Genomic DNA, 21,318 nt, shown 5'->3' with positions numbered 1-21,318 from the left:
GCAGCGTGGTGTGCAGCGGCTGCCGATATGCCGGCAACACGTGATTTCGGGGCCGGAGGAGCCGCTTGGCTCACTTTCTGCGACAGAAACCAACAACGGACGTCGACGCCCCCATCTGCCTGACGCATCCCCACGGTAATTGTAATTTGCACCGGCCCGCCATCCCACTCTGCCCTCTTCAAACGCCGACCTAGTCCTCGCCCACCTGCAGCCTCGCTTGCTAGACACTTCGGGAAAGTCTTGTTGCCTTCTGCCATCTTCGACGTGTAGTCAGCATCAGCTCCAGACATTCACGCGCACGGCACTGCCCGGGCGGTTATTCACTCACACGGACGCGCTTCATTGAGAGGCATTTTCCCCAGCCATACAGAAACTGCGCCTCACCTCATCGGTGCAACCACACCCGCGCGCACCCTCAAAATCTGCGAACCGTAGATTACTACGCATCCTTAGCCACCCGGCCGTCCTATCACCAGTCTACCCACTCCGCAACATCAGAGCGCGTCTCGACCAGTAGCTGGTTAAGTCATCACCTCGCTAAGGTTAAGCTGAACTGACCCGCAGCTCCTACTCCAACATGCAGCCCCATCACTCCCTGCCAGCGCGCCCGCCGCCCACGACATACTCGGCACCGCCCTCAAGGACCAACAACGCCGGCGCACGAGGCCAGGGCAACTCGCCCATGTTTGCTGGCTTCACACCGGCGTCTGCTGCGCCGGCAAACTACGCGCAAGCCCCAGTGAGCGCCCCCTATCAAGCACCCGCATACCCGACCAGCAATGCTTACAACAACTACTCGTACCCAGCCTACGCGACGGGCGCACCTGCTGCGGCCTCATACCCAGCTGCTCCGACCGTGAACCGCGGATTTGGTGGCACCTATGATCCCGAAGAAGAAGCCCGCATCGCCGAGTGGAACAGCGCATACAATGCTGGCGACGCGAACGCGAAGAAGGGCACCGGTGCGAACATGACCGCTCGACCGGAAGCGGCAACCACACAGGATACTGAAGCAGGACCAGCAGCCGACGGCAAGCGCAAGACTGTTGTTCGCGAGGGAGGTGGAAAACAGTGGGAGGACGAGACACTACTCGAGTGGAACCCCTTGCACCCGCGGCTCTTCATCGGTAACCTGGCGGGTGAAGTCACCGACGACTCACTCCTCAAAGCTTTCGCCAAGTACCCGTCTCTGTCCAAAGCCCGCGTCGTACGAGACAAGAAGTCCACCAAGAGCAGAAGTTACGGTTTCGTGAGCTTCTCAGACACCGACGACTACTTCCGTGCCGCCAAGGAGATGAATGGCAAGTACATTGGCAGCCACCCGGTCCTCATCAAGCGAGCCACATCTGAGGTCAAGGCCGTCGTAAAGAAGGACGACAAACACAAGCAGGGGAAGAACAGGAACAACAAAAACAACAAGGACAAGTCTGGAAATGGCAACAACAGCACGCCCGCGGTAGTCGCATCTCCTGCCATGTTCATACCTCGTGGTGTCCAGAAGAAGGGCAAGTCGAATGGTCCGAGAGTCCTGGGTTGAGCGGCCCTTGTGTGGTTGCAGACGATTTCAACAACACTGTACGACGGAATGCCCAGGCATGTACAAGTACATACCCATTTGTACTTCAAATCCTCACAAGGTTAGTGGAGTCACTTCTACTTTGCACTTCCATGTTTGTTTGTTTGTTTGGTTTTTATTCTTGGGTTTATGTTCAAGCGTTAAATGGATTTTCAGCAGTGTCAAGTATGACGAATGCGGTGGATTAGGGGTACCACGAAGCACGACGCACATCTGCGCGTCAAGCGTACTTGTGCAGTTGGCAACGTGGTGAGGATGAAGGGCCAAAGGGTCCTCGATAGGAACAGACGCTTGGCGGAAGAGGATCAATCGAGCCAGACTTAGACAGCCCATAACATGATGCAAATGTGAACGCTGCTGTAAAACCTATCTCCTCACCTTCCCCTAAATCCCACTACCCACCCAACCTCCTCACACTCTCCACAACCCCCTTCCCATCCCCCTCCACCTCCACCTCCAAACAAGCCAAAAAATCATAACTCGCATACTCCCTCCTAGGCACCCTCGCCCTCCAACAAACCCTCGTAGTACAATACCTCATCTTCTCCTTCCACACCCCATCCTCACTCGTCCCCCACCTCGCATGCCCACTGCCCCTCCACGTATAACTAACCGCACACGCATCATCCCTCTCCAACACACTCCCATCCCTCTTCTTCAGTCCCAACACTCTACAGTCCTCAATCTGGCTCTCCAACCCCGGCCAATCCGGCAATAAATCCTCTCGAGTCTCGAATTCTAGATTAACTTCTTGGCATGAAGATGGGAGGGTGAGGGATGCGAGTGTGGAGACGAGGCGCTGTCGTTCGCGTAGTTCGGCGAGCAGGGGAGGGAGGAGGTATGCGCATATCGTCCAGGTGATCCTGCGCCAGTGTAGATGGCTGAGTAGGAATTTAGTAAAGTTTGAAGGTTTCAGGGCGACGAGGTTGTCGTGGAGGTGGTACAACTCCGCCCCGCGCTGCGCAGTGATATGATGCAGCCATATATCCCCATTGTACAACCACGACGTACTACCTAGATATCGGAAGTGGTGGGTGGCACTCCTTAATGATATCTGATGCGCTTCCACGTATACTAGTCTGCACGTGAGTAATAACGCTGTGTCGATTTTCGTGAGATAGGTGTGCAGGGGGCGGTAGAGGGGCGAGATGGAGTGGATGTCGATGGGGCGGGTGTGGTCGTGCTGTTGGGAGAGGACGTGCTGGTAGATTGTGAAGCGTATTTCCGCTGGAAGCATGGTAAAGAATAGAGATTGCTGTTGAGGATGCGAGGTCGATGGTGTCAGAGAGGCGAGCTGCCTACGCGTAGCTCGAGCGGCGCGTTGGCGCGTGTAGCGGTCTTTTGTGAGAGATTTCGGTTGGGGCATCTTGGGTGTTTGATATCGATGTTTGGGATGTCCACGGGTGTACGTCGGGCAGGAGGTTTGGGAGGTGTATGACGTCGTTTGGCGAGGCGTTTGATTGAGAATTTACTGCTTTGACCAAAGTCTAGTGCACATCATTTTAGACCTCCCAATACTATCTCTTAAATGTATGAATTCCCGGCGCATCGGTAGCTTAAGATGTTGAGTGCACGTGTGGTGGCTAAAATCATCCATGGATCGTGGTACAGCATGTGAGCTCTAGTCATGGCCCGTGCGTCAGCATAGAGCTTTCCTCTTCGCCTGCACCCTTGCCTAGCATCCATCACTCAAGTAGCGCAGGTGCTATTTTCTCCAACTCAGCGCACGAATTTGACGAACACATTCTGTTTCTGAATTGCAGCGATAACGTGAGTATGAACGCCCCAGGGCTCCTCTGGGCTCTGAGGAGCAACGGAACGGAGCCGTTGACACATGCCTCGGATGTGCTCATGATCGACCCCCAGCCCTTTACCTAGTGTAACATTCGACTCCTCTCAGCTCGGACGTACCCGGAGACATAATTGAGGGCATATAACTTTTGCCTTCTCTTATCAGCAGTTTTTTGATGCCGAAGTTGTTGCCTCCAGTTGCCTACCGCGATGACTTGCCTGAGGTGTCTAGATAAGAAGAGTCCGCAATTAGCTCCGGCTTACGACGTCTAGTACCTGGTCACCAAGAACCGTTGTATCTTTCAACAAAAAGATACCATGCCACCTGTGGGGCCGCCTCACCTGGCAACAATCTCGAATAATTTCAAGCTGTGGACTTCTTTCACACCGAGTTACTGGGGCCTCGGACTGTGTAATTACACACAACGTCTAGAAGCACACTCACCGTACAGGGCAAACGTTCATTCAACAGCATTGCAAAATCACGCCCAAGCCGGAAAGTACATAAGACAAAAGCTCTCCAGCTCTTCCAGACTCAACGGCAACTTCCAGTCTCACTCCAACTCATTACTCACAAATCCCTCAAGTCGTTCCTTTAGTAACCTCACCAAATCTACCAAAATGGCATCTCAACAAACAGACTCAGAGTCTTCCAGCCCCACATCATCCATTGAGTCAACAACACCACTTGTACCGGCCAGTTCTGCGTCAGACTCATCATCTGCCTTTGACTTCGATGGCGTCCTTGCCAAGTACACTAAGCGTCTCAACGAAGTCCATAGTCTATTCATCGACATTGCGACGGATGCAGGAAAGATAATGGTTGCAGCCGAGGATTGTATCATCACGACCGTCCACAAGAACAACACATCCGATGTAGTCACCAAATTCGACAAGCAAATCGAAGCCATGGCCGAACGACGCCTCGCTGAGGCCTTCCCTGATATCAACTTCCTCGGCGAAGAGACGTTCAAGCATGGCACAAAGCTCGCAGACAAGCCGACATTCATTGTGGATCCAATCGACGGCACACTGAACTTCTCGCTTGGTGTACCCAACTGCGCTATCTCTCTGGCCCTGACTATCGACAAGAAGCCTGTCGTTGGAGTCGTATTCAACCCTTTCCGCGGTGATATGTACCATGCTGTCAAGGGTCAAGGCGCCTACCTGACCAAGACCTTCACCAACCGCAAAATCAAGCTGCCTGTCCAACCCATTCCTAAGCCGATGCCATCGCTCAACTCCTGCCTCATGGCCGTCGAATGGGGTAACCAGCGCTCTGGTCCCAACTGGGCACTGCGCACGTCGATCCACAATGCTCTCCTTACCTCCAAGATCGAGGGCGGCGCAATGTGCAAGTCCGTACGCTCAAATGGCTCCGCAGCACTGGATTTCTGCTACGTAGCTCACGGCATGCTCGACGCGTTTTGGGAAGGAGGTGTGTACTCCTGGGACGTCGCTGCCGGATGGTGTATTCTGGAAGAGGCTGGTGGCGTTGTTGTGAGCGCGAACCCTGGAAATTGGGACCCAGAGCTAGAGGGTCGTCTTTACTTTGCTGTACGCAATGCGAAGCGCGAGGATCAGCGTGCCGTTATTCAGGAACTGTGGGGGATGATGGGGGATCGGAAGTTTGTGTTTCCTTGAATGCGGGTTTTTGCGAGTTTTCATGGCATGGGGACGGTGTGGTGGAGTTTCATGCAGTACACGGCCAGGATCTGGTTTGTTTGGTCAGACAATATAATATGTCTTTGACTGAACTTATTGATGATATTATCTAGATATATGAGAATCCCTTCGATATTAATTCGCTGCTTTGACCCAAAACGAGTGAGCTCCACTGTCACTGCATGTTGTTTGCGGGCAGAATGCCCATTCCGTAGTGTGTGGAGAGAAGGGGCGGCTCCGTCCTATCTTGTGCGACTGATACCTTCCATAGCACCCACAGACCCTCATGTTCAAGGTAGTCACGACAGATGCCAGCTTCTACATCTATCGCGAGACCCAAACAAACTTCCCCCATCACACTCTCACCCCAACACACCTCACTGCATGACCACCCATCCACACCGAAGCATCGTTTGCTGTCACAACGTTATTGTATAGCACATTCCTATTATCAACCCACAATAGTCTTGATCGGCATCACACTCACCACCTCGACTAAGCTGTCTCGCAGCTCAGCATCAGCATAGCTGCATCCTGTGCAGTCCCTACACACCTCCCCTACCACGCTCGACCTCCAGTCCTTCGCAACCTACATCACCCTCACCAGCGCCTTTAACGAGACCCACAGTCCATGCAGCACCACACCCACTGAGTACATGCCCTTTGACACCCGACGTGCCAACCCAACCCGATCCAAACGCCACACGCGCACATACTGCCCAAGAATCACTCACAGACGCCGCACCATCTTCGACCAAGGCCACGACCCCCGAACAACTCACTTCACCGGTAGGCCTCTCACCGCGACCGAGAGACTACACGTAGCCCGCCAACGCCTCCGCAAGTTCGAGAAGACGCAATCCCGCAAAGCACAGCGGAAGACCTGGGTCCGTAACGGAAGAATCAATACGCCAAGTAAGTTCGACAGAATACACCTCAAGCTGAAGAAGATCTTGACCGGAAACTTCTGAGCACCTCCACGCATACACTCTGACGTCTTGAGTGTGTTTATGAGCACGACTGCTACTTGTGTAACAAGCTCTGTAGCCTCTGGTGTACTTCAAGCCCCCGTCCAGGGACAAGGCCGAACACTTTCGAATCACCGACCGAGAGCCACCAATCCACTCGAACCACGCGAGAGGAGAAGGATCATCGAAGAGCGACGACTACGCAAACTCAGACGCCGGGAAGCCAGAGCAGAGAGATCAGCGAATCGTACGTTGAAGAAAGGACTTCGTGCTAAGATAGCCGACTTCTTTGGTATCTTTCGTCTTTGGTAGACGACTACGACCGACCTTTTATGACCTGTGCAGCCACATCTAGAGGTTGTGGAGTAAGTACAGCGTGCGCACCGTCAGCGCCAGCGATCGCGAGCACACCTGGTGTTATCTCGTCTGCAAGCACACCAATCTGGGCACCGAGCTCTCCCAGTCGCCATCTCACCGCCGGGGAGATAGAGGAACTGCGAAAGAAGAAAGAGAAGCGCGCAGAGAAGAAGCAACAACGGAAGGAGGTTCGAGACGAGGCAAAGGCAGACACCAAGGCCAAGCTTCCGGACACGACTAGCAAGAAGGCTAAGCTGAGGCTGTACATCACCTTGCTCAAACTCAGGTTTCATCTCTAGACTTGAGATCGATTTGTCGTCTGGACTACTAGATCCGACCTTACATGTCACACGGAGATTGTGGAACTAGTACACATTGCGCATCGAGCACACCAGTTTTCGTATCTGGCTATTCCGGTAGCAATCTCACCGCCAGGGAGAGAGCGAACCAGCTGGAAAGAAAGAGAAAGCGTGCGCTAAAGAGGCGACAGCGGAGGGCGGTTCGAGCCAAGGCCAAAGCAGACATCGAGGCCAACGTCCCAGCCGCGGGTAGGAAGAAGGCCAAACTTCGGCTTTACATAAAAGCGCTCACGCTCAAGCTTTGTCAACTCGGAACTTGAGATCAGTATATGGCAGACGGCGGTGATTGTGGTAGCGCTAGCTATAGCTCCGGCGACTGTGGCGGCGGCGACTCCGGCGGTTGCAGCACATCCCATACCGCAGGTGACGGAGGAGACGGCGGCAGCTACTCAGGCGGAGATTCAGGAACAGATTACATCCCACAAGGTGGTTCCTCCTCGTCCAGTCGACCATTGACAGCCGAGGAGCAAGCGGCAGCGGACCGCAAACGCAAAGAACAAGAAGAACAGTGGGAGCGTGAGAGAGCGGAACGCAAAGAGAAGAAGCAACAACGAAGGGCAGTCCGAGCCGAAACCGCTGTTGCAGTCAAAGCGAAGCGCCACGAGGCGGCTAAGCTGAAGGAGAAGATTCGTCTGACTGCCACGCTACTTACACTCAAGCTCCATCTTTAAGCTGCGCCAAACACACATCAAAGCTTTGAATGGAGTCTTCATTCGTCGCCGCAGACTCTGGGACGACATCCTCGGGCGATTGTGGAACGACATCTGGAGATCGCGGAGCCGATTCGAAAGGCAATACTGGAGGTGACTGTGGTGCCGATTCAGGGAAAGACTGTGCCGACACAGAACCCCATCCAGCTGAACGAGAATACAAGTACACCGACTTCGCCGCTACACCCCAGACAGACACTGCCGGTCCTTCCACCTCGTCGCAGTCGAAGACACAACCCGATACTAGCACACCAGAAGAACGACAGCAACAAGAAGAGCGTAAACAAGCGAGGACGCAGAAGAAGGAAAAGAGAAAGGAACAGACAAAGAAGTTCCTGAACAGCGCCAAAGCTGTTGCTGAGAATATCATCAAGGGCAAGTTTTGAGGCTACGGTTGTTCGGTCAAGACTCGCGTACGTCTCAGTAAGCTCGAGTCCGGAACATTCAACCCATTTGCGCGGATGGGGGCCAGTATTCGCAGTAGTCGGAGTTATCGGAGCGTGCGATTCTCTCACGACACAAACACAAGCCGTCAATCAGAGGCAGACTTTTCCCGTTGGCAGGGGGTTTACGTCCATCCTGGGAACTTCGTACACGCCGCCGACCGACCGAAAGACGAAGAAGCGTGGCAGAGGTGCCGCAACCGTTTCAGAAGACTGAAGGCCCGTGTCCGCAAGAAGAGAGCCGATCGAAACGACTCGCATGGCAAACGTCGGTAGTTTCGACATTCCTCGCCCTAACGCGGGTGAGCACACCTTCTATCAGAACGTCACCTGTTATGTTCATGTCTACGCGCCGACCACTGTACACCAAAATACCCCGACCGCGACGCCAGAGACACATGCCGCGGTGGGAAGCTCTTGCGAATCGGATCCAACGCTGTCAGTGCCCGAGAATCTAGGCGGAGTCGCTGCCAACCTCCGTCTTATCGACCTCGAGAGGGTGAAAAGAAGACGACCCGGAAAGAGACAAGCCCTTGTTGAGTGGGCAATCAGGAAATTGCAGAGGTTACTCCACAAGGTGACCTAAAGCGGACGGTCGTTGTGAATGCGGTGGCATCGAGACCATGTCGATAAAGCTCGTCGAGCTCGACGACCCTTCGGCCGACGTCGGAACGTGTTCGAATGGAACAAGCAACGAGAGAGATCTTGGCGTTGGCGCCGGCTTCATCTCCTGGCGTTGAAGTATTGGGTGGTTGGCGTCGCGTGTCGCTGGTCCAAGGTGGCTCGGAAGTGAGCACAGACCGCCCGCAACTGTGCATTGGCACCAGAACTGCTGCTCGCCATACTTCACGTCATGTTCGCCCGCACCACGCGCAACACTCTTGCTACAGCCTCGAAACAGCCCTACATATGTCGTTCATGTCTGCGCCGGACTAGACAGTCTCAATTGGGCGCTGTCCAGCTTCCCACGCGTCACACAGCACGATCTCTCCACACTGAGACCCAGCCACCACCGACCCAGGATGGCACGGCGTTCCGAAAGCAGCTGAAAGATGCTGCGAAGCAACAAAAGAAAGAGAAGAGCGCTTCTTCTGGCGCCTCAAAGTCTTCAAAAAAGGGCAAAGATGTGCGACTAGACAAGTGGGAACTAACGGTTGGAATCGAAGTCCATGCCGAACTCAACACCGCGCGGAAGCTTTTCTCTGGTGCTGCAACCTCAGTCAGCGAGGCACCCAATACTCATGTCTCCTTATTCGACGTCGCGTTTCCCGGTACTCAGCCTCACTTCCAGAAGGAAACCCTCCTACCCGCCCTTCGCGCCGCCATAGCCTTCCAGTGCGAGATACAGCCCAAGAGCAGTTTCGACCGCAAGCACTACTTCTATCAAGATCAGCCCTCCGGCTACCAGATCACGCAGTACTACGAGCCCTTTGCGACGAACGGCAAGATTACCCTGTACCCTCATGACTTCCCGCCTGGCGCTGCCCCGCAACCAGGGCCCGTCGAGATTGGCATCAAGCAGATACAGATGGAGCAGGATACCGCAAAGACCGTGCAGCAACCCCCTTCGACCCACCTACTCGACTTTAACCGCGTCTCGCATCCCCTAATCGAAATCATCACACTACCTCAGATCCACGATCCCACAGTCGCTGCTGTCGTCGTTCGCAAGATACAAAACATACTCAAGGCTGTCAATGCCTGCACAACGGGCATGGAGTTGGGCGGACTGCGTGCCGATGTCAATGTTTCGGTTCGTCAACGCGCAGGGGAGTCATCTGTCTCTAGTCACTCATACCACGGTGTTACTGGTCTGGGTCAGCGGACTGAGATCAAGAACCTGGCAAGCGTCAAGGCTGTCGAAGACGCCATCATCGCGGAGCGTGATCGACAAATCGAATTGCTCGAGAGCGGAGGTGTTGTTGAGGGCGAGACTCGCGGATGGACTCTTGGAAGCAAAACTACCAAACGTCTCAGAGGCAAAGAGGGCGAGATCGACTACCGCTATATGCCGGATCCAGACATTGCTCCTGTCATCATTGGAAATGTAAGCACAGGCACTACTTTTGGCATGAAAGCTGTGCTAATCTCATCAGGATCTTGTTGAACACCTCCGGAACACCCTTCCCAAGCTGCCGGATGTGAACGTGGACATGCTCGCCAATACCTACGGACTCACTATCAAGGATGCCATTACACTTCTTTCCATGGACGATGGCGAACGATTGGAGTATTATCTGGACGTCATCCGCTGCCTGGTCCGTCAAACTGAGCACGAGAAAGACGTTCCGCTTGAAACCTTGGGCAAGATCACTGGGAACTGGTATGTTCATCTGCTATGCTACGCGTCGTAATCAAACTAACGCGTGACCAGGGTATTGATGGAACTCGGCTCTCTCTTCCAAGACGAACCTTGGGACCCTAACCGCGTCCCGGCCGACTATCTTGCCGGTGTCATCTCACACATACGTCGCAAAGAGGTCACGTCGCCTTCCGCAAAACGCCTACTTGCCATCAAATTTGAGGGAGATCAGCGCAGCGTATCTGAAGTCATCCACCAAGAAAACCTCCTCCTGCAACCACTCAGCCAGAAAGAGTACATCAAGCTAGCACAAACTCTACTAGAAGAGAAACCCGACATGGTTCGCGACATCACCGAAAAGGGTCAAGTCAAGAAGGTCGGCTGGTTCGTGGGACAAATGGTGATGAGAGCTCCAGACGGGAGTGTCGAGCCAGACAAGGCGAAGGAAGTTCTGCTGAACTTGCTGGGTGTAGGAGAGAAGGTGTAGTCATGGTGTGGTAACCTAATGAAACGTATTTCTAAGATTGGTGCGTATTGCTTTTGTGTCTTATGTGACTAATGGTTATATGGCTATAAGGGTCCAATGTACGGGTAAGGATGTCAAAACCACTGACGTTTGACAGCTCAACAACACTCAACCCACCTACTCAACCAGACCATAAGCAGTGCGACCCTCGTGTCTCGCTTCCAGGATATGAGTGCCCACAGCGCACAGTAGTTGTAATAGAATTCAGGAGTCGGTTCAGGTCCTAGCCAGGCGACCGCAGGTGCAACACCTTCTTGTCACCATCCCATGAACCAGCGCAAACGCACACAATGTCCCCCGAACAAACCGCCGCATACCTCGCCCGTTTCCGCGACCGCATCGCCACAATCCGCCAAAACGTAACTGTCGTCTCCCTCAAAGGCAGGTTCACAAACCCCATTCGCCGCAGAGATAGTCTAGGTCGCCGGGGCGACAATGCTCGTACGGCACTCTCTGCGTCGCTGGGTCTGTACTACACCGGCATGGATAAATCGGAGGAAGATCTGAGGGATGTGAGTCCCGTGGGGTGGGGGGATGGAGAGGGGGAGGGAGAGGGAGAGGGGGATGTTGACTGTGATGGAAGGTCTGATAGCATGGAACCCCTACGCCAACGAGATCGCGACTCAAGTAGGGAGAACATCAACGACGGGACGTGGGGTGGAGAATGGGAGTTGGATATGGATAGGGAGGAAGAGAGGTTGATGAGGTCGGAACATCGTATCGCGGAGGAGAGGTTGCCGGTCGGGGATGGAGAGGGAGAGCGGGAGATGTATGTGGCGTATCATAGTTTGAATAGTGGGGCGGCGAGGAGGAGGGGGTTGGATAGTGTGAAGAGGATGTATGAGGGTGGGGGGAGGTATGCTACGGTATGTGATTGATGTTTGGGGTGAGGAAGGGGATGAGTGGTTGCTGACGGAGATGTGCAGGTTGGAAGGAAGAAAGGGCGTGAGCTGCAGAGTATGCTAAGGGATCTGGGGGCTGGGGAGTGGAATAGGGAGGTGGCAGAGGAAGAAGCGCAGGACGAAGAAGCGCAGAACGAAGAAGCGCAGGAAGAAGAAGCGCGGGACGAAGAAGCGCAGGACGAAGAACCACCCCATACTGCTACCCAAGACGCCGAAAGCGAAGACGAAGAGCCACCCTATCCCGGCAGCCAAGAAAACGAAGACTCCATCTCCCTCCCCTCAAACCCCTACCCCGAAGACGACTTCCTCCTCCCCCTAACCCGACAACCCGCGCGAACCACACCTCCCCCGCCCTTCCCCTCCCCTCCCAACCTAATCATCCACCCAAACTCCTCGCCCGGACTATCGATTCCATCCCCCGGACTATCGATACCATCAAATCCCTACCCAGAAGACGCACCGTCCTCACCAACCTCCTTCTCCCAGCCCCCTCAACCACCACCACCACCTCGACCCACACAATCCCCCTCCCCATACTACCGCGCTGTAACACCGCCTACACCGCACGCCCGCTTCCCGATATATCCGAGTGATAGGACGATTTCGCCTATTAGTCCGTTTAATGCGAGCAGGCATTTGATTTCTGCGGAGGGGACGGCGTCGAGTCAGAGTTACCGGATTGATTATCGACAAGAAGGAAATCATGGTTACAACAATGATGGTGATGGTGTAGAAGGGGGGTATACGTATGCGCCTAATCATCCTTACCACGGTATGGACGTAGAAGGGATGAGAGAGTATTGGCTTGGGCTTGAGGGGTATCATACGGAGAGTGAGCGCAATTTGAGGAGGAGGGGGGAAGGGAGGGGGAGGAGACGGACGGTGTCTTCGCCTGTGCAGTATGATCCCGAGAGGGTGTTTGGGTCTGTAGGGGAGAGTTATGAGGGTGGTGGAGGTGAGGGCGGAGAACGGGAGGATGAGGTTAGGCGGCGGTATTTGGACGCTTTGACTGGTGAAGAGAGAAGGATGGCAGAGAACGAAGAAGACGAGGAGTTCGCCATGAGGACTTCCTCTGGGGAAACCAATGCAGGGAGAAAGAACATGATGAACCGGCTCCTAAGCACCTTTACCTGTCGACCCGGAACCGTCACACCACTACACACCACCATCCCCATACCAAACGATACAAACACACCCACCACCCCAAAGAAATACACCCTAGCCTACCTCTCCCACAAAATAAACCGCACCCAAAAAAGACAAGAAGAAGCAAAACTCCGAGAACGCCTCATGGCCCTCCGCCTAGCCGAACCATCTGCGCCGCGAACCCACCACATCAACAACATCAACAACCCCACAGAAATCCCCGTACTCATCCCCAAACCCAAAGCGAAGAAGAGGAAAGACAGCACACAGCCCAATCCACCTTCTCTTGTCCCGAACCTAGAAAGTCGGACGCAGAGTGTTATTGGTCCGCCGGTTGGGCTTTCGCAGATGATTCAGAGGGCGCCGGGGAGTGTTAGGGTGGTTACTCCTTTGCCTGTTTCCGTAGCTGTGTCGGATGTAGAGGTTGAAGGAGTTGAAGGGGATGGAGAGAGCGGGCAGAGAGGACCCAGACAAGAGCACTCAGGTTCAAGTCTCAGCGACCGATTGCGGCAAACGCAACTTGAAGATCTACCTCTGCAACAGGATGCAGCAAGGGAGATACGGGATTTGATGATGGCGGTTGAACGGGATCAACACCATCTTGTTACCAAGCCGACGCCGCCTGCGCATAGCGGCACAGCATCCTACGATCTCGACACGAACGCACCAGCTATCCAGCGAGCAGATGAATTACCCGCTGGCTTCTCGACCTCATCACCCCAGGCCAGTGTTTCCCCCCACGAAACTCTTACACGACACTTCCGCACACAACGCCAAGTCAATGAGCGTGGTACTCAGCGGATTCGCACGATGACTTCGCAGTCGAGCAGTCGGACGCTGCCGAGGAGTTATCGGGTACCGGAGGGGCATGGTGGTGGGAGGGGTGTGCTGAGGGTTAGAAATGTGGTTGTGCAGGGAGAAGGGGATGAGGGAATTAATGAGGTTGGGGTTGGGGTTGGGGTTGATGGTGGTGAGGATGGTAAGGGTGGTGGTAGTGCGAATAATGTTGTTGAGAATCAGCAAGATGGCACTGAGGAGTTAGCGGCGGGTGGAGAAGTGCAGAAGGGTGAATCTCTACTCCGATATAATGGTGACGAGGAGGGTGGGAAAGGTGTGCCAGAGGCTGGATGAGCGATAGCCAAGTTGTTAGTACTACGTTTATCAATACTCCTGCAAACACTAGGTTATCAAGCTAGAGGATAGACAAGATAAGAGAAATGGTTTGCAAATCACCTTCCATGTTCATGTGATGTCGAAGTAGTAATACGGACCGTGTCGAGTTTGAGTCAATGAAGAAATGGCCCCTGCACGAAACCACATGGGTTGTTTTTTGTATTGAAAGCCTTGTACAAAGTCTACGTGTTCTGTTCAGCGTTGCATGATTATCTTGTAATATTTTTCATGTCGCAGGGTATAACGTTCTGTACGAAGTTTGAATTAACTACAATAGCGGAAGCAGTTGTATCGTTATTTGCGACAGAAGGAGATGCGGTGTTAGTAGCAATTGATAGAGAACTTGTTTTGTTTATTAACGTAATAGCGAAAGTAGTTGTGTTGTTATTTGCGACAGAAGGAGATGCGGTGTTAGTAGCAATTATAAGAGAACTTATTTTATCTGTTAATACGACTACTTTTGCTACTATATCTTTGTCTGCCTTCTTGATGTTGTGTTCTCTAAGAGACTTAAGTATGTTGTTGTCGGCGACAAGGTTATCTATCAAAACGTCTTCCTTCGCACAGCCTGGACAAACTAAGGATAGGTGACGTCCTGGCATGGGATATGGCTTTGGTAGCTGGAAAGCTGCTGAAGTGCTGTCGGATTCGCAAAGAGCATCTATAGAGTCACGCATTTGCTATCACGCCGACCACGGGACATGGTTATGAGTATGGCAGTACATCTATGGAAAGATTTCCGGCCTTGGATGCTCGGCCTTACGTAATTAATATATCCACTACCCAAGGATCAAATCAACAAGCTCTTTCTCCCTTGCTTGTTCCCAAGCTTCAGCAGTGACTGTTCCGCAAGCCCTTCGGTACGCAACTCCATCTTCCCACTCGATCCACAGCACGAACATGCAGTCAACGGGCGGCCCGTTCCCGATCTTGTCCCGATCGTCAAAATTGCCCGTGTCACAACGTCTCAGAGTCTCGACATCCCAGTCTAGTTCGGGGGATAACAGAGCCTTGGAAGTGCCTTTACATATTGCTACGAGTTCGAGCGGTTTCTTCCGTGAGAACTCGCCGTCTTCGTGTTTGAAGAAAGACACTTCTTCTGCATTATGGAGGTGAAGAAGGCCAACGTATTGACCTTGCGAAGATTTCAGCCACAAAGGATGCTGACCCAGTCTATGTAATGGATTTATGTACACGCTCTTGCCGAAGAAGAACGCTCGACTTGTTTGGGCAGTGAGGTACGCAGTTTGTGGGACGGACATGCTGACACTTGCAGAGGAAGGCTCCGGAACTGGGAATGGATATAGGCAGTTCCCTCCGCGAGTGTGTCTAAACACGTATCCGTGCTTATCATCAGCGTATTGCTTCCATCCTTCTGGTAGCGTGGTTGAGTGGCCCTCGATGAACCTTGAGCGGTACTCATGCCATGCTGACTTGATCGGTCTTCGGTCGGCAGAGACAGGGTGGACAAGAGTATACCACTTGGTGACGGGCTCTGTAAAGTCATCACCTGCATGGCCCAGGGTCTCATTACCGGGCAAACGTATACCACCGGCCCAGCCGACCCAAGACCAACTCGGCAATTGATAAGACCTTTCAGTAGAGGGTCTTGGATTTGAAGCGACGCGACGTTCCAGATCTTTGAAAGGAGTCCACCACAACGCAAGCTCGAACCAAAATTCTGGAAGTCCGTATAGAAAGCCAGGCTGATAGATCTGTTCGAGCAAGCTTTGAATACCAGCAAAAGCAGGTAACGCGTCCTCTGGAAAGCTTAGATTCCGTTCATTGAAGCTCGATATCAGAGGGACCAATGTTCCCGTTGTGGGCAGTGCAATGGCAAGCTCTTGATAAACCGTGGAACGGCTGTACAACATGACATCGGCGCTGCGGTCTAATCCAGGAATTTCCCTAATCACATCTTCGCGCCATCGACCATTTTGACAATGCCATTCGACGGCATCATCTTGGAAGACTAATCTCCGGAGTGAAAATTGAAACTCTTGGAACGTCCAAGCCCTCGTGTGGTAGGCGCCCCGATCCCGAGACTTCATGTATCGCTGCGAAGGATGCTTTTCGACCACCTGCTCGAATCCGGATAGTTGTATAGGCACTTGAGAATGGTTCCTTGCGGCGGTCAGACCTTTAAGCCCGCGTAGTCCATGACTCGCGCCGGATCCGTCGGCAGCAACAATGGTGAAGCTAGCAGAGTTGTAGATGCGATGCATTCGACGCAGCTCCGTAGCAAACTCGACATGATCGTCCTGTGTCTAGATAGTGTCAGAGCCTATGCTCCTTGCATCAGTTGGTAAATGCAGGCACTCACCACACACAAGGCATCCACCCAGAGGTACCTGTAGCCTAACACTTTAACAACAGCGAAAGCATCGCTAATTGTTTGTGGAATGAAACGAGCAAGGTCCCCGTCTGAAAGTGAGAAAGGCCTAAGAAGTCTTTCCCGCACTTCAATCGTGTTTCTTAGTGTCTTTGTCTGGCCCCATTGATAACTCAATGCGATGTATTCGGCCGCAGTTTGGTCACCCTCAACGACACACATTTCCAAAGTATCAACGAGGTATTTGGGCTTTATAGCCTCTGACTGTTGGAGCCAAGATGACTGGCGGCATCGAACGCCGTGAGTTGCGTCGCACGATGGGATCCAATGCTTCAATAAGTCCACATCAATCCATCGAGGATCTACAGCCCGCATTCTGCCGGGATGACCGGGTACTGTGAGCTTGCGAAGTAAACCCATGCACTGCGGTGCCACGCCGTGGCTCCTGCGCGTGAACAGCAGCCGCAAATGTGCAGTGTCGATGTCTGAATGGAACCGATGCCGGAGCCGGAAATGTATACATCTCCTTTCCACTGGGTCTTCCTTGATGTCCAGGTAGCATTTTGCACAGGCTGGATCGACTGTGATGCGGTTGTGCAGCCAATCTTTGAACATCTCCACGTGAGAACATTGGCTTTGTAAGAGATCTTCGGCTACGCCCAAAGATAGCTCTAATTCATATCTCTCGGGCTCGTCAGAGTAAAGGAGTGTCTTTATGTCGCCGCAGATCTTACAGTCAGGCTGTGCGTCAGATGATTGGTGCGCTCCACGCTCAGGGTTGATCCATTCGGTGTCTGCGACAGAAACCATTTCGATTCGAAGCACTGACGTCGATGTATGAGCAATGATGATGCCCAAGTGGATTAAGTTCTAAGCCAGAGTGTGGGGAGTAGGTCAACTTCAAGGAAATGAGGCACAGCAACGGTCGTAACGTGAGGCAGTCTCAGGGCGGGGTAGATGCGGGCCTACGCAGATGGTTCGCCCAAATTCATGGGTATAACAAAACACGAGCATTCTATAAAGAGAAATTCGTCATTCCAGACGGCGTATCCCACAGCGCATCCCAAGAGAAATCGAAAGCGTTCGGATCCAATATGTCCGACAACAAGAATGTCGCGTCGTCGAAATTAGGCATCACCTGCACATCGATCCCATTTCCATTAGGCGCAACGCTGGTAAGCTCCGTCTCCGATGGCTGCGGCGCTTCTCGTGCGTTCAGCGATGCGATTTTCGACACAGGATCAGCGCAGCGCTCCAAACAGTAGTTTGCGAGGTCCCAGTCGTAGTTGTCTCGCGCATGTTGAATATGCGCAATGACGCCTTCGAGGCGCGAGACGCATGCGTTTCGTATTTCAGGATCTTGAGTCTCGACAGTACAGCGCAGCGACACGGTGATTGCATGCACTAAGAGGTGTGTCGCATAGGGCAGCCAAAAGTCCAGGAACTGGGTTTCGCCCATGGTCAATATGAAGTCGAGGACTGCTGATGATGCGATGCGCAACTGGTCCATTCGACTTCGCCCTATACTGCCGTCTCCATCAAGGACAGCTGCGCGGAAGATGAGACGGGCAAGTACAAGCCTTATCGAGAGGAACGAGAGCCATAGCATGGGTGTACCCGGTCGATTTGGAAGAGGGAGCCATTCCGGTAGCTGTGATTCTAAATCGTCTAGCTCGTGCTTGAAGCGATCAATCTCCCGGGCGAGTTGTATTCGATCTGGACTGATCTGGTAAACGAAGGGTAAGATTTCGGCCAGCAGCTCCGTCAAAGAGCATAGATGTATGAAGCAGGTGGTAGTCTGCTTCTGCTGTGAGGTCGCCTTTGTGCCAATGAGCGAGCTCACGGTCGGTCGCGGTACGTCGTAGTAGCCTTTTGACACATACGGTGGTGCGCCATATGCGACACTAGACCATTGGTCCGTGATGAGAACGCACCACCACAGTCGCATCCGGACTGACTTCTCGTTCTCTGTAATGTTCCACTTTGATGGGTCTCTGTGCAGCCCAAATGTCTGCGCCAGAGATACGGTCCGGCCACATAACGTGATGTTGCCGATAATAGAGACCGAAGGCCGCCCAACCTGGTCCAACACTGCAGCTTGAATAGTAGACATTCCAGGGCTGAGAAAGTCCTCCAGAGTCGCTGAGATAGCCTTGTTCCAAACGTAGTATGAGTTTGGTTTGGGGTGCATCTTCAGGGTATCTGACTTGGCCCAGTGTGGCGATGCAAGTGCGAAGATGACACACATCAAATTGTTTGGTACTCTGCCGTATTGCCCTGTCCGCAGCATCTCACACATCTCCTCATCTAGGATGGGAAAATGGTAGTGAATGTGGTTGAAGTACAGCTCGACCACTTCTCGTTTGAAAGGCCCCATTATCTGCTCAACAATCTCCAGCTGTTCTCTACCGCAGCCGCTGTTTGGTGGTAATCCAGTCCGAAACCTTGGCACTGTAAGGTACACCACGGGATCTTTTGCATCATGGAGAAGCGTCTGATAGTTGGAAGATTCCACTTCACCTTCTGCTTTTCTATGCTGCGAGATATGTCGGTTGAAGATGTCTATATCTTCAGCGAAATGCGGCGCAAGCATGATAGAGGCAGAAGGATTGTTGTTGGTTTTATGCAAGATGGGTGCTGAGCGAGGCCGAGAAGGACCTTCCTCAGGCTCGCTGTGCCGTCGCCGCTTGGAGGGCCGTCGATCTGGGCCCTCCTCTGTAGGAGAGCTGGTCGTTGAACTTTCGACATACTGGCATTTGAGCCGTCTTTCCCGGCATGACAAACATGGCTCTCCGGGAATGTCGATGTGACATCGGATTTTGCGCGAACGACATCGCGTACAGGCCGGTACTTTGTGTGAGCGGTATGGCCTGTTCTGAATGGGAGCAGCGCTGGCCATCAAAAGAAGATTTGATCGACCAAATGTGCGCGGACCCTGAGTGAAAGCTTGAGTAGCAGTTCGAGGAAGGCGCGGTGCAGCAGGTTTTGGGTCCACGACTACACAAGATGAAGCCGCGATTGCGATGGATGTTCTTCAGTGGTCCTGAGATGGCGTTATCGACGTCGAATGCATGATGCGGGATTCTGAAAAGACAGAATGCGAAGAAGCTATGGAATCGGTGACTGCACGCCGATAGCGCATCGTTTAGCGCGCCCCACTTATTTGCGCCCAAGCTCCGGTTCTCTGGAGGCTCTGTCCCCACCAGCTGCAGGCTTCACATGCCAAACGCCTCACCAGAACGTCTATACGGTTTCGCACCATCTACTTCAGTCGGACTGGAGTGTATTCCGTGTCTCGCATGTCACCTTTTCACGACGGTGGTATTCCTCTGGGGCTATTTCGGCAGCCGTCGCGCTAGTTCGACCGCCGCATCGAAACCCCGTATCCACGAGCCCACCTATGTGGAGAACACGACTAATTACTCCAACAATTGCTCTCTCCTACTGTACAACACATCGACCTGTTGTCCCGTACGTTTATTCCGACTACATACACGGCATTTTTGTCTTAGTCATCATCAAACAACACCAACACCCGCCTGCTTAGCTCAGTGGTAGAGCGCGTCACTAGTAATGACGAGGTCGCCAGTAAGTACACCCATTCGAGTCGCACCGAGGACAGGGCGCTGACGTGCCGTGAAGGTTCAATTCTGGTAGCAGGCACATTCATCGCCGTTGTCGTCGACGCGGTAGCATTCTTTTTGCTCGCGTCGATGTGGTTGTAGTTATAGTTGTGGAGGAAAGTTGAACTTATAGGCGCAGGCCGAATCCCACGAAAGTTTAATTCGCTACTAGGTAATTCTTTTTGGCAATGAGGTGCTAACAGTGCGCCACAGACGAACGTGTAGTTCATGCTCATGTAGCACAGCTTTTCTTCCATTTTGTCTTTCCAGGGGTAACATCGGGTACCATGCCCATCACATATGCTTTTTAGGGGCCACCGCTGGAGGGCTGCACCTCATTGCAACGCCTGTGGAAAAGAGATCAAGACTTTGGCCTGATCATTATAGTACAACACCCTTTAGCAATAGTGCACAGAAATCACTCCGCTTGAAAGCGGCAACTCAATGGATTATCTTGCACGATCATACAATGCGTCCAGCTAGAAACCACGGCTAAACGATGCGCGAGGAAATATATAACCAAAAAACATCTGACGATAACCGTAGATTCCACGATTAACACAAAGATGGACATGCCGTGCCCTCAACAACCGACATTACACCACCGGTCTTTCATTGTTGTTAATGCCACACCTGACAATTTCCACTGCGAATTACTTTTGCCACTGCACTCCTTCGCCCTGAGATTCCAAAGACGCTTCGACACGATGCGAAGGGCACGCGACCTGAGATAATCGTCGCAAACATACAACCGCCTAGCGCAGGCATGCTGTCATCGACCGGGCTCTGCCGTGTTGTTATGCAGCTTTGATGAGCAGCGAAATTGCGACTCGACGGGTACCGGCCGAGGAAAGCAACCTCCATGCACGAGGCACCCAGGCTTGCATCTGCCATCTGCAGGTAATTACCGGATGTGCAGGATATTCCTTGGGTCGCTATATCGCTGCTCTTTCGATCTGCTTACGCTGACTGGGCGCGTCGATGAGCTATATTGGATGGAGCGGTCGTACGCCGCGAGAGCACATGCGAACAATGCGCATCGGCCACCACACAATAACTATGATGACATCTAGCTCTTCAAGCCCATGTCGCCATATCAAACGCGCCGATAGTCACCCTCGATAAGGGGGAGTGCACCGCCATCTGCGAACCAACGCGAGGCTGAGGCAGAAAATAGCTCGAGCGCCTAACGCCCCCAGGAAATTAGATGGGAGGCCCAATCACCATTCACGGGTACCTGGACCTAACCTCAGGCTAACGCGCATCACGGCAAGATGTACGGCTGCACGGATCAGCTCTCACGGTTCGGCCTTGCCAGGCACGCGGGCGTTTCGAGCTTGGTTGGCGCTCTGCCGTTTGTTTCCTGGTCTCTGCCGCGTCCTGCGCCGACGCTCTTCACCTCCACGCCGCCTCTCTAATTCCTCTCACGACATCACGTACTCCTG

The 21,318-nt window shown here is 53.1% G+C and overlaps 7 protein-coding genes and 1 non-coding gene across 8 annotated transcripts; 7 read left to right on the top strand and 1 right to left on the bottom strand.

The window, feature by feature from the left end:
• Nucleotides 1-577: 577 nt before the first annotated feature.
• Nucleotides 578-1,537, top strand: J4E87_001470 (uncharacterized protein; the record flags this gene model as incomplete). The annotated part of the gene is made up of 1 exon (XM_049373113.1): nt 578-1,537. One exon carries the CDS (start codon nt 578-580, stop codon nt 1,535-1,537), a length of 960 nt encoding a protein of 319 aa, XP_049237771.1.
• A 2,451-nt stretch (nt 1,538-3,988) lies between these two features.
• On the top strand, nt 3,989-5,011 carry J4E87_001469 (uncharacterized protein; the record flags this gene model as incomplete). The annotated part of the gene is made up of 1 exon (XM_049373112.1): nt 3,989-5,011. The coding sequence occupies one exon, from the start codon at nt 3,989-3,991 to the stop codon at nt 5,009-5,011; it is 1,023 nt and encodes a 340-aa protein (XP_049237770.1).
• Nucleotides 5,012-5,318: 307 nt separating this feature from the next.
• On the top strand, nt 5,319-7,387 carry J4E87_001468 (uncharacterized protein; the record flags this gene model as incomplete). The annotated part of the gene is made up of 6 exons (XM_049373111.1): nt 5,319-5,327; nt 5,575-5,919; nt 6,080-6,247; nt 6,486-6,643; nt 6,745-6,905; nt 7,080-7,387. The coding sequence occupies 6 exons, from the start codon at nt 5,319-5,321 to the stop codon at nt 7,385-7,387; spliced, it is 1,149 nt and encodes a 382-aa protein (XP_049237769.1).
• Nucleotides 7,388-7,416: 29 nt separating this feature from the next.
• Nucleotides 7,417-7,812, top strand: J4E87_001467 (uncharacterized protein; the record flags this gene model as incomplete). Its single annotated transcript, XM_049373110.1, has 1 exon — nt 7,417-7,812. One exon carries the CDS (start codon nt 7,417-7,419, stop codon nt 7,810-7,812), a length of 396 nt encoding a protein of 131 aa, XP_049237768.1.
• Nucleotides 7,813-8,722: 910 nt separating this feature from the next.
• Nucleotides 8,723-10,658, top strand: J4E87_001466 (uncharacterized protein; the record flags this gene model as incomplete). Its single annotated transcript, XM_049373109.1, has 3 exons — nt 8,723-9,916; nt 9,966-10,192; nt 10,244-10,658. The coding sequence occupies 3 exons, from the start codon at nt 8,723-8,725 to the stop codon at nt 10,656-10,658; spliced, it is 1,836 nt and encodes a 611-aa protein (XP_049237767.1).
• Nucleotides 10,659-10,754: 96 nt separating this feature from the next.
• On the top strand, nt 10,755-13,316 carry J4E87_001465 (uncharacterized protein; the record flags this gene model as incomplete). Its single annotated transcript, XM_049373108.1, has 4 exons — nt 10,755-10,762; nt 10,939-11,466; nt 11,665-13,123; nt 13,167-13,316. The coding sequence occupies 4 exons, from the start codon at nt 10,755-10,757 to the stop codon at nt 13,314-13,316; spliced, it is 2,145 nt and encodes a 714-aa protein (XP_049237766.1).
• Nucleotides 13,317-17,265: 3,949 nt separating this feature from the next.
• Nucleotides 17,266-18,627, bottom strand: J4E87_001464 (uncharacterized protein; the record flags this gene model as incomplete). The annotated part of the gene is made up of 1 exon (XM_049373107.1): nt 17,266-18,627. The coding sequence occupies one exon, from the start codon at nt 18,625-18,627 to the stop codon at nt 17,266-17,268; it is 1,362 nt and encodes a 453-aa protein (XP_049237765.1).
• A 1,160-nt stretch (nt 18,628-19,787) lies between these two features.
• On the top strand, nt 19,788-19,871 carry J4E87_001463. Its single transcript has one exon. It is a non-coding gene; the product is annotated as a tRNA-Thr (tRNA).
• The last annotated feature ends 1,447 nt before the right edge of the window (nt 19,872-21,318 follow it).

This window comes from Alternaria ethzedia, assembly GCF_023757985.1.
Source record: "Alternaria ethzedia strain BMP 0044 chromosome Unknown scaffold_2, whole genome shotgun sequence".
NCBI classification, from domain to species: domain Eukaryota; kingdom Fungi; phylum Ascomycota; class Dothideomycetes; order Pleosporales; family Pleosporaceae; genus Alternaria; species Alternaria ethzedia.
This window is presented reverse-complemented; position numbering and strand designations above follow the sequence as displayed.